This window comes from Miscanthus floridulus, chromosome 6 (assembly GCF_019320115.1).
Source record: "Miscanthus floridulus cultivar M001 chromosome 6, ASM1932011v1, whole genome shotgun sequence".
Lineage (NCBI taxonomy): Eukaryota > Viridiplantae > Streptophyta > Magnoliopsida > Poales > Poaceae > Miscanthus > Miscanthus floridulus.
The window spans coordinates 116170287-116185409 of NC_089585.1; the positions used below are offsets into that span (position 1 = coordinate 116170287).

The 15123-nt window shown below is 45.6% G+C and overlaps 1 protein-coding gene and 1 non-coding gene across 2 annotated transcripts; both read left to right on the forward strand.

Moving 5' to 3' along the window:
- Window positions 1-8058: 8058 nt before the first annotated feature.
- On the forward strand, window positions 8059-8197 carry LOC136462107 (small nucleolar RNA Z247). Its single transcript, XR_010760627.1, has one exon. It is a non-coding gene; the product is annotated as a small nucleolar RNA Z247 (small nucleolar RNA).
- A 4964-nt stretch (window positions 8198-13161) lies between these two features.
- On the forward strand, window positions 13162-15016 carry LOC136459189 (probable serine/threonine-protein kinase PBL23). The gene is made up of 3 exons (XM_066459074.1): window positions 13162-13495; window positions 13609-14372; window positions 14497-15016. The coding sequence occupies exons 1-3, from the start codon at window positions 13222-13224 to the stop codon at window positions 14809-14811; spliced, it is 1353 nt and encodes a 450-aa protein (XP_066315171.1). The 5' UTR covers window positions 13162-13221; the 3' UTR covers window positions 14812-15016.
- The last annotated feature ends 107 nt before the right edge of the window (window positions 15017-15123 follow it).

The following is a 15123-nucleotide window of genomic DNA, read 5'->3' on the forward strand; positions in this document are numbered from 1 at the left end:
TATTTTATGATTTTTCTATGATTTACTATTATTTTTCAAAAATTCACCGGAAATAAAAAAAAATCAAAACCACGGGTACCGTAGCAAACCCACCGTTACTGTAGCAAACACGCTGTTACTATAGCAAAACCGCCGCTGAAAAATCGCCCAGGGGGTAAAAATAGACGGTTTTAGAAAGTTCAGAGGGGTAAAACAGACGGTTTCATAGTTAGGGGGTGAAGTAGACCAAGTATGAAAGGTGGGGGGTTAAGTAGACTTTTTCCTCTAATTATTTGTCACTATTACGGAGGCCACCTTTCCGATTGTTAACTTTATGGTGACAACTATAAAAATGTTTTAAAAAATAGTAACTCGTCTAATATTTTACTATTTTTGCTGACGTGGCATGCCAGATCAGCCAGCCAGCTTGGGAACGGGCCGTTGACGCTTGAAGACCGAAGGCAAAAGACCATTCTGCCTCCGCGCGTGTATTGCTTAACAAGCGTCGTCTCCTCCCATCTGCTCAGTCCAAACGGTTCTCTCTGCACTTCTTCTTCTTCCTTCGTCTCCCCATCCTTGGTCGCCGCCGCCCCTCCCTCCATTGCCCTCCCCAACCCTAGCCGCCATGTCCCATCGAGCGAGCTCATCAACATGCAATAGACGTCCGCAACTATCGGATAGGATAGGGGAGTACCCACTCGAGAGGCAGACAGGGCTCCCCCTCATCATGTGCGAGGAGTGTGGGCTGCAGAGGGTGCTCGAGCTCATGGCCCAGACAGATGAGAAAGGCAACAAGGGCCGTGTCTTCTTCAAATGTCCCAGAAACATGCAGGGGGTAAGCCACATTCTTTTGGTTCCGATTTGTTAGGGTTTTGAATCGATTGTCATATCAAATATGTTTCCATGTGTTTAGGTTCCAAGATCTTGTAGGTTTTATGAGTGGCAGCGAGAGTACCTGGCCATATTGGTGGACCAGGGGAAGATTGTGATGAATCTAGAACAACATGGCGCGGTAGAGAAAGAAGCTAATTCAAGGGCACTGGTGCGTGTGCAGAAGAACTCAATGGAGGTGAAACTGGATGCTTTGGTTGGTGCAGTGAAGGCTTTGAGCTTGGTCATGGGTGCTGGTGTAGTGGTTGGAGCTATGTATGTTTCACTAGTTTTTAGTTCCATTGTTTGTTAGTTGAACTACTTCAAGCTGTATCTTAGTTGAGTAATGAGCTCTGTGTTTTAGTATGAGTCTAACCAATCAGTGGGCATATATGTGTGAAAATGTTGAATGGTTAATGAAATATTGTTTCTATTATTTCACTTGTACATAATATCCAAAAATCATCACTGCAAGACCACTGATATACTCTTGACAACCATAGCAAGTTTAGTTTGCATATATGACACAAACATAGCAAGTTCAGTCTGCATACATGACACAACCCTAGCAAAGTCATCACAAGTTGTTCAGGCCTATAAGGCAATACATTATAAGTTGTCCATTCAACTTACAATACCATAACAAGTTGTTCATGCACCTTTCAATGACATAACAAAGTTCCCAAAATATGGATCATAAGGATTCATTGCTTCATCAGTTTCCCTTGGCAGAAGACTTCTTCACCTTTGTGGCTAGTTGCTTCCTCCTAGGGGTCATCTTCTTGGTTGGTGCAGGGTTTGGCAGAGATTCAGCCTCTGGAATGACTATTTCAAGGGGTTATGGAGCTTCCAAGTTCAACCTCCTGCATTTGAAAGTGGTTTAGTGAGCTGTTGTCGAGATGGCAAGTTCCTTTCATAATTTAGGTTCAGATTTTACCTTGTTGCTGCTGCTTCCTTTCCCTCTCTTTCCCTTGCTACTGCTGCCCTTGTTCTTGGAGTCCATGGTGATGGTGCTACTACTGCTGGTGGAGCTAGTGAAGGCTCAGGTGCTGCTGCTGCTGGTGGTGGAGCTGGTGAAGGCTCAGGTGGTGCTGCTGCTGTTTCACTAGCTGTAGCAGGTTTATACTCCTTGTCAGCACCCTTCTTTGGCCCCTTTTTGGTCTTTGTCTTTCTTGTCCTCTTCTTGCAATTTCATTAAGCTAGCTAACAATGGTGAAAGGATTTCAGTAAAGATAGGTTAGTAAGTTACCTTTTTTGGTGCCACTTAGTGGGCACCTCCAACCGGTCCTTCTATGGCCTAATTCACCACAGCCCTTACAAGTAACCTGCCTTGTGGCTTTGCCACTTCTCTCCAAGCATCCCTTAACCCTCTTCTTCCTTTGCCTCCCAAGTCCTCTTTTCTTCCCAATTGGTGGAAGAAGCTTGAATCCCTTCTCAACTACCGGCCACTGGCTCTTATCAGTGATGACAGGAATCATTCCTGCATATGCTGCTTAGAACTTGTGCACTGAGTATGCCACATCCACATATTGCTCCATATTTGGATGCCTTTTAGCTGTTATGACTGCCAGTGCATGGGAACAGGGCTTGCCACTCATTTGCCACTCTCTGCATGTACACTCATGTTAGTCTAGGTAGACAACATGCCTCTTGACAACTTCATCATTGTACATGACTATCACCTCTGCTTGGTTGGGTCCACCCTTAGTTGCCTTCAGATGATTTAGTCCCTTTAAGGCTGCATTTAGCTGATGAATTATTGCTAGTAGTATGAATCCTTTTAGAGCCTTGGATATCTTCCTTCTCTTCTAAAAAGTACCATTGTCTTATGCCTGATAGCATCAGCTAGAATGTCTAATGGTAGATCTTTGTGTGCTTGGATCCATGCATTCCAAGATTTAGCCAAATTGTTATTTATGAAGTCATATTTGATCGCTTCCTTGAATCCACTCCTGGCCCACAATAAACTGTGATGTTCCTTCAACCATGGAACAACTCCTGGATAGGCTTCAATAACTTTGTCCATCAATTTATTGAACTTCTCTACTACGCATGCCCTTGCTGCTGGCCACATGTACTTGGCGTAGGCATTTCCTGTAAACCTTTTCTTCATATTTTCTATGAGATGTCTGAAACACTCTCTTTGCTCTGCTCCAAGGAAAACCTTTTTCACAGCTGCTTCTAGCCCTTTGCAGGCATTAGTGCATATAGCCAAGTGGTTCATTGACCCTAAAGCTTCCCCTAAATGTTCCATGAACCAAGTCCAATTATCCTTGGTCTCTGAATCAAAGAAGCCAAAAGTAATTAGGTACAACCAATTATGGCCATCTATTGCATTGGCTGCAGGCATGTGGCCATTCCACTCACCATTGAGAGCAGTTAAATCTACACTAATATAGGGTCTGCAACTATCTCTAAATCCATCTATACTTGCTTTAAAGGCACAAAAAAATCTACTGAAGTGTACCTTGCCTTCCACAGTAACTGTATCTATCTCAACTACACTACTAGGAGACCTAAGCTTAATCTCAGCCTTGAATCTAAATAAATAATCAAAATAATCATCCCACTTACCAAATAATTTATCTGCAGCCCTCTGTCTCCCATAAAATACAGTCCGATATGGAATCTTTATATTGTACTTCTTCTCTAACTCTTCCTTCATAGCTTTGGGACCCATCTTAGGATTATCCTTCAATAGTGGTATAGCCCTCTCAGCAATCCACTTCTGGGATGCCATCCTCCTAAGAACTCTACTCTTTGAAGGACACTTGTGGGTACCCTTATTGATTTGGATCTACACATACATGAAGAAATGTCAGAAATAGTTAAGATAAATTCATATACAACATGCAAATATCAGAAATAAGATTACATCAAAAGGACAAAAAAAAGTGTTAGTATTGGTACCCTGACACTGCCATCCTTCTGTGTCCTAGCTCTAATTTTCCATGGGCAGCCCTTGGAACTGCAGTAGCCCATAAACCTCTCATTGTCAGACTTCTCTGTCCCTAATTGAAACTCATTCACAATAGCATGCTGCCTAATTGCCATCCTAAAATCATCCATGCAATGATATAGTGTCCCAACACTCATGTCAGGGTTGTCTCTATCCCAACCAAACATTGGCTCATCTCCTAGGTCATCATTAACAGGGATTGCTGCCTCATTCATTTCATCCTCCACATCAGCAAGTATGTTAGGAATAGGAACCTCATCTGCAGGAGCCTCATCTGCTGCCTTGAATCCAAAAGCCTCATAGATTTGATCCTCATCTACCACAACATTAGCTTCACCATCACAGTTCTCATCAGCCAATATAGTCAATGTGTTCCAATCAACCACATTTTCTTTAGCTCTACCTTCTTCAGGAGTACTACAAGTGTCACCTAAGCATTCTGCATTCTCTACATGTCCTGCATTTGTCACACCAGATTGGGCAGCAGTAGTAGAAGGCCCACCTTTGTTTGCTCTGCTAACAACATCATTCAGACCAACTGCATCTTTCTCAACAACATCACAGCTAACATGCATTACCTTCTCATCCATCCTAGACATTATCATCTTCTCAAACTGATCACTGCTAGTAACCTTCCACTCTGTTCCACTATCAATGTCAACACCCCAAATAAGCAGTTGCTGACTACGGCCCCAAATGATCTTGCTGGCCATATCATCTACAAAGCCATTCGGTGTGTACACATTGCTACTGTCAAACCACATGTCATGTTCTTGAGCATCTAGGTCAACCACTCCATAGTCGTTAACCAAAGTGTATTTATCAACGCTAACATGGATTCTAAAAGCATTGCTAGGATCAATCCTGACAGTGACAAGCAAAACAAACAAATTGGGAGTTAGGACATCCCTCACATACGGGATCCCCTCACATACATGCCATAACAATGAAACATACCACGGGGGGCACGGAGACCACACCATCATGGCTAATGGTTTGCTCTACATCCGAATCCTACATCAACACACGAAAATTAGGAAACCCTAGCATCAGGAATCCCCCATTCATAGATGTCGCGCGTAGGTAGAAGAAGGAAGAAGATCTAACCTTGCAGGCATCGTGCCGTCCTACAACTTGGCACCGCTGTCGAGCTCCCGCCTGCCCGCCTTGAGCTCACGCCGCCACGGGGAATGAAAGGGGAGGGACGGGAAAATAGCGAGTGGACTGAGCAGATGGGAGGAGACGGGGCTTGTTAAGCAATACACGGCGGGGGCAGAATGGTCTTTTGCCTTTGGTTTTCGAGCATCAACGGCCCGCTCCCAAGCTGGCTGGATGATCTGGCATGCCACGTCAGCAAAAATGGCAAAATATTAGATGAGTTACTATTTTTTGGGACATTTTTGTAGTTGCCACCACAAAGTTGGCAATCAGAGAGGCGGCCTCCATAAGAGTGGCAAATAATTAGATGTCCCTTCTTGCATCGGGGGTCAGGCTGTCTCCAACACGAGATGCGTCGCCGGACCCAAATTCAAAATAGGTCTCTAATAGGTCTCCTAAAGACCCATTTACAGAAAAATGGTCATTTGAGTCTTATTGTTGGAGAAGATTAAAAATAAGTATTAAATCATTTCCATGTAGTGACCACCAAAGGATGAATCAATCTTGTATTTTGGGTCATGGTGTAAGAGTTTGGACTTTGGGTCTGGGGGTTTTGAGAAGGAAAGTTGGACTATGACGCTATTGCTGTGAAATGTTGGGATCCGACACAAATGTCATCCAAAAAGAGTGTATTTTTTTAAATTTAAGATATTTTAATTTAGTAATGTGCTAGAATTATGTTATTTATAGACTGGAGGATTAGAGGCGGAGCAAGGGCCTGATCTGCCTGGGCCACAGCATAGAGCCTCACATTCCATAAGATAAAGATAATCCTAAGAATATAATGAAAATTCAGTTCATTTTCAATCAACTCAGCGCTCCTTGTCTAATCCAGCATCTCCTTTATAGCCTTTTCTGACTCTGGCACTGAGTACTCTGTATTTGTAACTTTTGGACAGTGCATGCAGGTGTTAGCAAATAATATGAATCTAGGTCAAACACGAGACTTAGACTTCTACCTGAAAACCCTTCAAGAAAAAATCACAATACCACTATACGAGGAATGTTTACAAAACATTCAAAATACAATGAATCATCTCCTCTTCACATGCGACTTACAAACTGTATATATAGAGTAGACAAAACCAGGTGCAGCCAAACACGAAACAAATATCATGGACCAAGAGTTCCCGCAAAATTCTATTAGAATTTGGATTATCTTTAACGGTAGGCATGCAACCTCTTTTTAGGAGTTGATTTTGCTAGAGTATATAGGGATATTCAAAATACGGTATATCATGATCGTTTAACAATTTGTCTTATCTTTGAGGGATGTTTCTCGTTTCTAAACTGAGTCTTATCCACTTAACTAACTCAATTTAAGCTAATTAACCTTGATAATCATTGGAGATGAACCTCCACTAGCACAAATACATGATCATAGTTATTAAATATACAATGACCATCAAAATTCAAATTCACTCAACACAACAACACATACCTAACAAAATAAACTTATAGTTACCAAGTTGATATGTCTCGAAATGTCTTTGGTTACAGCAAGTTAGTGGCCCCATTTATTAGTCGAACACAAGTTGCCTTCGACGCTCGCTCTTTTGTTCTTCGTTTAAGAATCACTCTACTATCTCTAGGCTACCAACCTATCCGCTCTTATGCCACCGACCATATTGAGTTTTGCTTAGTAGCCATTACTGTTTTCGGCAACCACTGAAATAACTTATTGGTAGCATCGCGAGTACGAGTTGTACTCATAGGACTTATCCACGTTTATATAGTATATAGTATGGCAGATCAAAACCATAGGTAATGGTAGGATGCAAAACCATAGCTATAAGCAAGAATGTCATTTTGATCATATTATGCAAGGAAGATAGCATGGTATAAGAAGATTGACATAAAAGGACTTAAGCAACATGAGCAACTCGAAACTTCCATGAGTTCCGCATCTCTAAAATGAAGTTATACATTAAGAGTTTGCTCGTAACCAAGACCGCAACAATTCAAATTGATCTTTAACCCTACATGGGTGTACAACTTTTCCTATAAAAAGTGCAAGACCGAATCTCTATACCCAAGGCCACGACTAAGAGTTGATTTATGGCCTCAATCTTTTAAAAGTATATGGCCAAGACGACCAATAAATAGTTGTAATGGTCACTGGTACCAGTTTCTCATTCAACTACCCCTCACTCGAGTGCGCTCTGAATCAAGAACCGGTCACAACAAACAACCAAGCGTGAATAGCCCGGCCTAGCAAGCGAGCACACGTGTGGGCTTCGATTATTCTTCCTCACACTAGACTTGAGGAAGTAGAAATGACTTTCATATTTAAGAGTGTTGGATAGAAAGGTTAGATGCATGTGTATTTACCTTACCATATTGTGCCAAAGCCAAGAGATCTAGATTGTCTATGTATAGGAATAGATCATCTATGTATAGAAGGTTTATATTCAGAAAAGGTCTCTTGGCTTAGCCCTCAAGTTGTAACGCATATATGTAACTGCCACATGCGGGGCTATTCAATTCAATCAACACGCAACCATCGCATGACCCAGATAGGGCGTTGGTGTTCTCCTCCGCTCCTCTAAACTTTCACATGGTAATCAGAGCCATCGCTTTTGAGTAGATTGCATCTCCTCTCCGCAACTACAATGGTGTCATCATCTGCTTCCTCCAATCCTCTCCTCGCCTAGCCCATCACAGAAAAGCTTAGCAAGAACAATCACGCCCTGTGGAAGGCACAGGTGCGTGCTGCGATCCGTGGTGCTCGTCTTCAGGGGTACCTCACGGGTGCCACCCCTATACCTGCGGCGGAGCTTGTGCAGAAGGGCGCTAATGGGAAGGAAGTGAGGGTTCCCAATCTAGCGCACGAAGACTAGGAGGCCACAGACCAACAGGTCCTTAGCTACCTCCTCACGTCGGTCACCAAGGATGTCCTCACGCAGGTGGCCACCAGCGCCACCGCGGCGAACGCTTGGAAGATCATTGAAGACATGTTCGCGTCACAGACGCGAGCGCGATCCGTTAACATGCGGATTGCTCTGGCAACGACCAAGAAGGAGAATTCGTCCATTGCCGAGTACTTTGCCAAGATGAAGGCTCTTGGCGACGACATGGCGGCTGCAGGACGGCCCCTAGAAGATGAAGAACTGGTGGAGTACATCATCACCGGCTTGGGCAAAGATTTCTCACCCATCGTCTCTGCTCTATGCGCTAGAGTGGAACCCATCTCCGTTGGTGAGCTTTATTCACAACTTCTCAATTTTGAAACTAGAATGGACTTGATCTATGGAGGCAGCCCTGGGTCTGGATCGGCAAACTCGGCATCTTGTGGTCGTGGCTTGTGGCGCGGGAAGAATCAGGCGCGTGGGAGAGGCCCCTCGCGTGGGGGCGCGTAGTCTGGCCACGGCGGGTCCAGTCGCAGGCCTCCTGCAGGAGGTCGTGGCTCCCACAACAACAACTCCCGCGGCTTCTACAACAACAATAGTCGTGGGACATCTGGTGGTGCGCCCGATTCAGATGACAACAGGTGCCAGGTGTGCTTCAAGAAGAATCACTCAGCCGCTGAATGCTGGCATAGGTTTGATGAGAACTTTGTGCCAGATCAGCGTCTTGTTGCAGCAGCTACAAACTCGTATGGCGTGGACACCAACTGGTACACTGATACCGGTGCTACGGATCATGTGACAAGCAATCTCGAGCAGCTGTCTCTCAAGAAACAGTATCATGGCGGTGATCAGATCCACACAGCTAGTGGAACAGGTATGAACATTAGTCACATTGGTCGTACTACAGTTCGTACCCCCACTCGTAACATACAATTAAATGATGTTCTTTACGTTCCACAAGCCAAGAAAAATCTTGTTTCAGTTCATCGTCTTAGCGTTGACAACTCTGTCTTTATAGAATTTCACCCTGATTTCTTTTTGATTAAGGACCAGGAAACGAAGAATACGCTCCTTAGAGGAAGGTGTCACAGGGGTCTCTATCCTTTACCTGCGCCAACAATAAAGCAAGCCTACAACTCCAACAGATTGCCCCTGTCTCGATGGCATAGTAGGCTGGGTCATCCATCTTCGTTAATTGTTAAGCAAGTTGTCAGTAATAATAGTCTCCCATATATCGACGAGTCGTTGAGTCAGTCAGTTTGTGATGCTTGTCAGCAAGGGAAGAGCCATCAGTTGCCCTATCCCAAGTCTTCTAGTATTTCCAAGTCTCCTTTAGAACTTGTGTTCTCTGATGTCTAGGGTCATGCACCAGAATCAGTTGGTCGAAAACGATATTATGTTAGTTTCATTGATGATTTTAGCAAGTTCACCTGGATTTACTTTCTTAAGCACAAGTCTGAAGTATTTAAAAAATTTCAAGAGTTTCAAACTCTTGTTGAACGCTTGTTTGATCGTAAGATTCTTGCCATGCAAACTGACTGGGGAGGCGAATATCAGACACTTAATTCATTTTTTAATAAAGCTGGCATCGTTCATCTTGTTTCTTGCCCACACGCTCATCAGCAAAATGGGTCAGCTGAGAGAAAACACCGTCACATAGTTGAAGTCGGTCTCTCTCTCTTATCTCATGCGGCTATGCCCCTAAAATTTTGGGATGAAGCCTTCCAAACAGCAGTTATCTCATCAATCGTGTACCCAGCAAAACGATTGGTCATGCTATGCCTCTAGAGTGTCTCTTTAATCAAAAACCAGATTACTCCTCGATGAGAGTTTTTGGATGTGCTTGTTGGCCTCATCTTCGCCCCTATAATAAGCACAAACTAGAATTTCGATCCAAAAGATGTGTCTTTCTTGGTTATAGCACCTTGCACAAAGGCTACCAGTGCCTTGATGTCTCCACTGGCCGTGTTTACATCTCCAGGGATGTGATCTTTGATGAAAATATTTTTCCCTTCACCGAGCTGCATCCCAATGCCGGTGCCCGTCTTCGCTCCGAGATCTTATGTCTTCCTTCTGATCTTGTTTATCCGTATGTAGGGGGCGAACATGCAGTAGATCAATGTGCTAATGGTTCATCTAATTCTTCTAATGTTTCCTCTGAGTTGCATGATGAGAATCAGGGAGACGCCGGTGACAATTCGGAAGGAACCGGTGTACACGGAGCAAACCAGACAGGCGCAAACTCCGGAGGCGATTCGCATGCAGGCTCGGGATCAGAGTCTGGTTCGGGTGCGTCCATTGGCCAACCGCCGGACGCCATGCTATCTCCGGTTTCCCCTCTCGCGACGGCGCCCGATCCGGACAACGCGCCGCACCAGCCAGGCGTGGCCACGTCTTCTTCCCCGCGCGTGGGAGATTCGCTAGGCCAGGCAGGCCAGGCGGGCCAGACTGCTGCTGCACCAACAGATCCGCATGCGAGATCGTCTGCGGCACCTCCAGCTGCAACCCGACCTGTAACCAGACTTCAAAGTGGCATACGCAAGGAGAAAATATACACAGATGGTACTGTCAGGTATGGATTTTTGACAACTACAGGGGAACCTAGTAGTACTGATGAGGCTCTAGCTGATAGTAATTGGAAAAATGCAATGGATCTTGAGTACAATGCCTTAATGAAGAATAAAACTTGGCACCTTGTTCCACCTCAAAAGGGTAGAAATATTATTGGTTGCAAATGGGTATACAGAATAAAGAGAAAATCTGATGGTAGCTTGGATAGATATAAAGCTCGATTGGTAGCAAAGGGTTTTAAGCAGAGATATGGAATAGATTATGAGGAAACTTTCAGTCCTGTTGTTAAAGCTGCTACTATTCGTATTATTCTGTCTCTTGCTGTTTCTCGAGGATGGACTCTCAGACAACTTGATGTACAAAATGCTTTTCTCCATGGCAATCTTGAAGAAGAGGTATATATGCAATAGCCACCTGGTTTTGAAGATCCTTCAAGACCAAACTTTGTTTGTCGCCTAGATAAAGCCTTATATGGTCTGAAACAGGCGCCCAGAGCATGGTACTCTAGACTAAGTGCTAAATTGATATCACTTGGTTTTCAATCTTCAAAGGCTGATACCTCTTTGTTCTTTTATCGCAAGAATGATGTTAGCATGTATCTCCTTGTTTATGTTGATGATATTATTATAGCCAGCTCTACACCACATGCTACCACAGTGTTACTTCAAGATTTGCAGGGGGAATTTGCTCTAAAGGATCTGGGAGATCTGCATTATTTTCTCGGTATAGAAGTTGCCAAGGTGCGAGATGGCATTGTTCTCACTCAAAGCAAATATGCTTCTGATCTTCTAAAAAGAGTTGGTATGTCAGATTGCAAGCCTGTTAATACTCCATTATCCACTAGTGAAAAATTATCATTACATGAAGGATCATTGTTGGGACCGGATGATACATCACGGTATAGAAGCATTGTTGGTGCTCTTCAATATCTAACCCTCACTAGACCTGATATAGCCTTTTCTGTTAATAAAGTCTGTCAATTTCTTCATGCACCTACCATAGTACATTGGGCAGCAGTTAAAAGAATATTACGGTACTTGAAGCAATGCACAGAATTGGGCTTGAAAATACAGAAGTCTCCTTCGACTTTGGTGAGTGCATTTTCAGATGCAGACTGGGCTGGCAGTGTTGATGACAGATTGTCTACAGGAGGGTTTGCTGTGTTCTTGGGTTCTAATCTTGTATCATGGAGTGCAAGAAAACAGGCTACTGTCTCAAGATCTAGTACAGAATCAGAATATAAAGCAATTGCTAATGCTACTGCAGAAGTTATGTGGATACAAACTTTACTGCGTGAATTGGGTATTCCTAGTCCAAAGGCAGCAAGACTTTGGTGTGATAATATTGGTGCAAAGTACTTGTCTGCTAATCCTGTTTTCCATGCCAGAACAAAACATATTGAAGTTGACTATCATTTTGTCAGAGAAAGAGTTGCTCGAAAATTACTAGAGATTGAATTTGTTTCATCAGGAGATCAAATTGCAGATGGCTTTACAAAGGCCTTGTCTGTTTGGCTGTTAGAAAATTTCAAAGTCAATCTGAACCTAGAGCGGTTAAGATTGAGGGAGGCTGTTGGATAGAAAGGTTAGATGCATGTGTATTTACCTTACCATATTGTGCCAAAGCCAAGAGATCTAGATTGTCTATGTATAGGAATAGATCATCTATGTATAGAAGGTTTATATTCAGAAAAGGTCTCTTGGCTTAGCCCTCAAGTTGTAACGCATATATGTAACTACCACATGCGGGGCTATTCAATTCAATCAACACGCAACCATCGCACGACCCAGATAGGGCGTCGGTGTTCTCCTCCGCTCCTCTGAACTTTCACAAAGAGAAGTAGAAATGACTTTCATATTTAAGTATAACAATATATCTCTACTTCCATAAATAGTTAAATAATATATCTCTACTTCCATAAATAGTTAAATACGATGGGTATTCACACTCCTCTTTGCACATATGAATGGGATCTAGCCCCTTTATTCTAACAGTTGATTGGAGCAATAGCATAAAGAGAAACCAATAAAACGAAAAGGCCGGCAATAATAACTTGCAATAATACCGTAGGGGATGTGGCCTTGACAGATGCCTCAAAGCCCATACGTAAGCACTTATAACTCTCATTCCACCGAACATCATCCATAACACCTAAAATCTTGTAAACGACGATAGTAACAACATGTCTCAACTCACACATGCTCGGCGTTACGGTCAACTTGGAAGCCGAGAGAGGCGTCATATGACGAAGGTTCTTTGCCAACAGTAGCACGACTTGGGCTCGGGAGCAGCGCCAAGAATGCAGAGGCAGCGGGGACGCGCATTTGCGGCGATATCAAACTCGCGGAAGTGGCATAGGCCTCCCGGTCTCCCAGCGGTGTTTCGCAGGCATGGTGAATTGGACGGGGGATGGAAAAAACCAGAGATAGTGTATAAATATAGATATAGATATAGATATAGATACAGATATATAGATATATATAAGCTAGTAGAAGAAGATTTTTTTTTATCCAAGAAGAAGAAAAAGATGAAATATGTACCATTACATCACCACCCTAGAGATCAGTGGTCAGGTTTATTGTCCATTTGAGTTGAAAAAGCCGTTAACATCTTGCAATATTTAGGCGACAGTTCTCACCGGAACGGACAACGAAGAGCACTCAGCACTTTGCCAAATTTGGCTCGCGCCTTCCAAACCCACGTCCAGAAAAAGAACACGATTCCCGTCCACAGACTCGGCCCTCGTCAGTGTAGAAGTATCCCCAAGAAATCCGGCCACCCTCCTCGCGCGGATCGACCCGAGGGTGCCCCGCCCACTCTCGCGTCGATCCCGCGATGGGCCTGTTCTCATCGGCCGCTAACAGATGCAGCAACGGCAATAGGTTCCTCCGCAGCGCGGGCGCGTGCTGCTGTTCGCCGTCCGCCGCCTCCGCCCCTGCAGGTGGTGTGCGCGGCAAGGAAGAGGCATCGACGTCAGCGCCGGCTTCCGCGCCAGCAGATAGCAAGAAGAAAAGGTGGAGGAAGAGGAAGTTCTGGAGGAAGAAGAAGAAGGCCAAGAAGGAGAGCGGCGAGCTCGCGGACCTCGTCAACAACATTTCGGCCAAGTCGGGTAAGCCAATCCATCCAGCAGCCACTGGTACGCATGCAGATGCAGATGCAGATGCCCATATGCGTGCATGGCTAATATATGCTACGCTTGCCGGTACGTGCTGCGCACTGCAGACGTCTGCAAGAACGTGAATGCGGCCGAGGAGATCCTACGGAGCAGCAACCAGAACATGCCCAGCAGGGCGCTGACGTTCAGCCAGCTGGGCGCCGCGACCGACGGGTTCAGCGAGCAGAACCTGCTCGGAGAAGGCGGCTTCGGCCGGGTGTACAAAGGGCTCCTCGACGACACCAGAGAGGTTATCGCCGTGAAGCAGCTGGACAGGAACGGGTTCCAGGGCAACCGCGAGTTCCTCGTGGAGGTGCTGATGCTGAGCCTCCTGCACCACCCGAACCTGGTCAAGCTGCTCGGCTACAGCACCGACTCCGACCAGCGGATCCTGGTGTACGAGTACATGCCCAAGGGCTCGCTGGAGGACCACCTCCTGGACCTGCCCCCGAACTGGAAGCCTCTGCCGTGGCACACGCGGATGCAGATCGCGGTGGGCGCGGCCAAGGGCATCGAGTACCTGCACGAGGTGGCCAACCCGCCGGTGATCTACCGCGACCTCAAGGCGTCCAACATCCTCCTGGACAGGGACTTCAACGCCAAGCTCTCCGACTTCGGGCTCGCCAAGCTGGGCCCCATGGGCGACCAGAGCCACGTCAGCACCAGGGTCATGGGCACGTACGGCTACTGCGCCCCCGAGTACGCCATGACCGGCAAGCTCACCAAGATGTCCGACATCTACAGCTTCGGCGTCGTGCTGCTCGAGCTCATCACCGGCCGCCGCGCCATCGACGTCGCCAGGCCGTCCGAGGAGCAGGTCCTCGTTCACTGGGTGAGTTGAGTTTCGTTTCGTTCCACGTACAGAAAACGCAGGCAGATGCAGCGCCAGATTAAAGCGATTGCGGTTACCGACCGATCGATCGATCGAGAATCATATACATGCAACGTACGTGCAGGCGTCGCCTCTGCTGAGAGACAAGAGGAGGTTCGTGAAGCTGGCCGATCCGTTGCTGGGCAGGAGGTACCCCGTGAAGGGGCTGTACCAGGCGCTCGCCGTCGCGTCCATGTGCTTGCAGGAGGACGCTGCCAGCCGGCCGGGGATCAGCGACGTCGTCGCGGCGCTCTCGTTCCTCGCCGACCCGCAATACTACCCTCCCGAAGGCATGCAAGCTGAGCACAAGAGCCCAGATCGAGGGTCAGACAGGGATAGCAGTCCCAGTCCTCCTAAGGCCGACATGATCAGGGCAGACGACGAAATGAAGCATAGATGACCGTAGGAGGGAGCTAAGCTAACGGGAAAGGGAGGGATTGCAGAGCTGTCTGTCTGCTCTCTTGAATCTTCTTTCTGTAAAACGTACACCACGTAGGCAGGATGTAACACCATTCAAGGAGTTATCTTGACTGATGCTGGTTTTCAGCAGCAATGCAACATGAAGTTGAGCTAACTGTTCCACACAAATTACTCACTAATGACGCAAAGTGAGTGGTAAGCGGTATTGTGATTGATGTTGTAGTTCTTGCACATGGTTTAGCTTGGGGATTGCCGATTTCTTGGACTCTGAAAATAGAACTTTCCGGAGATC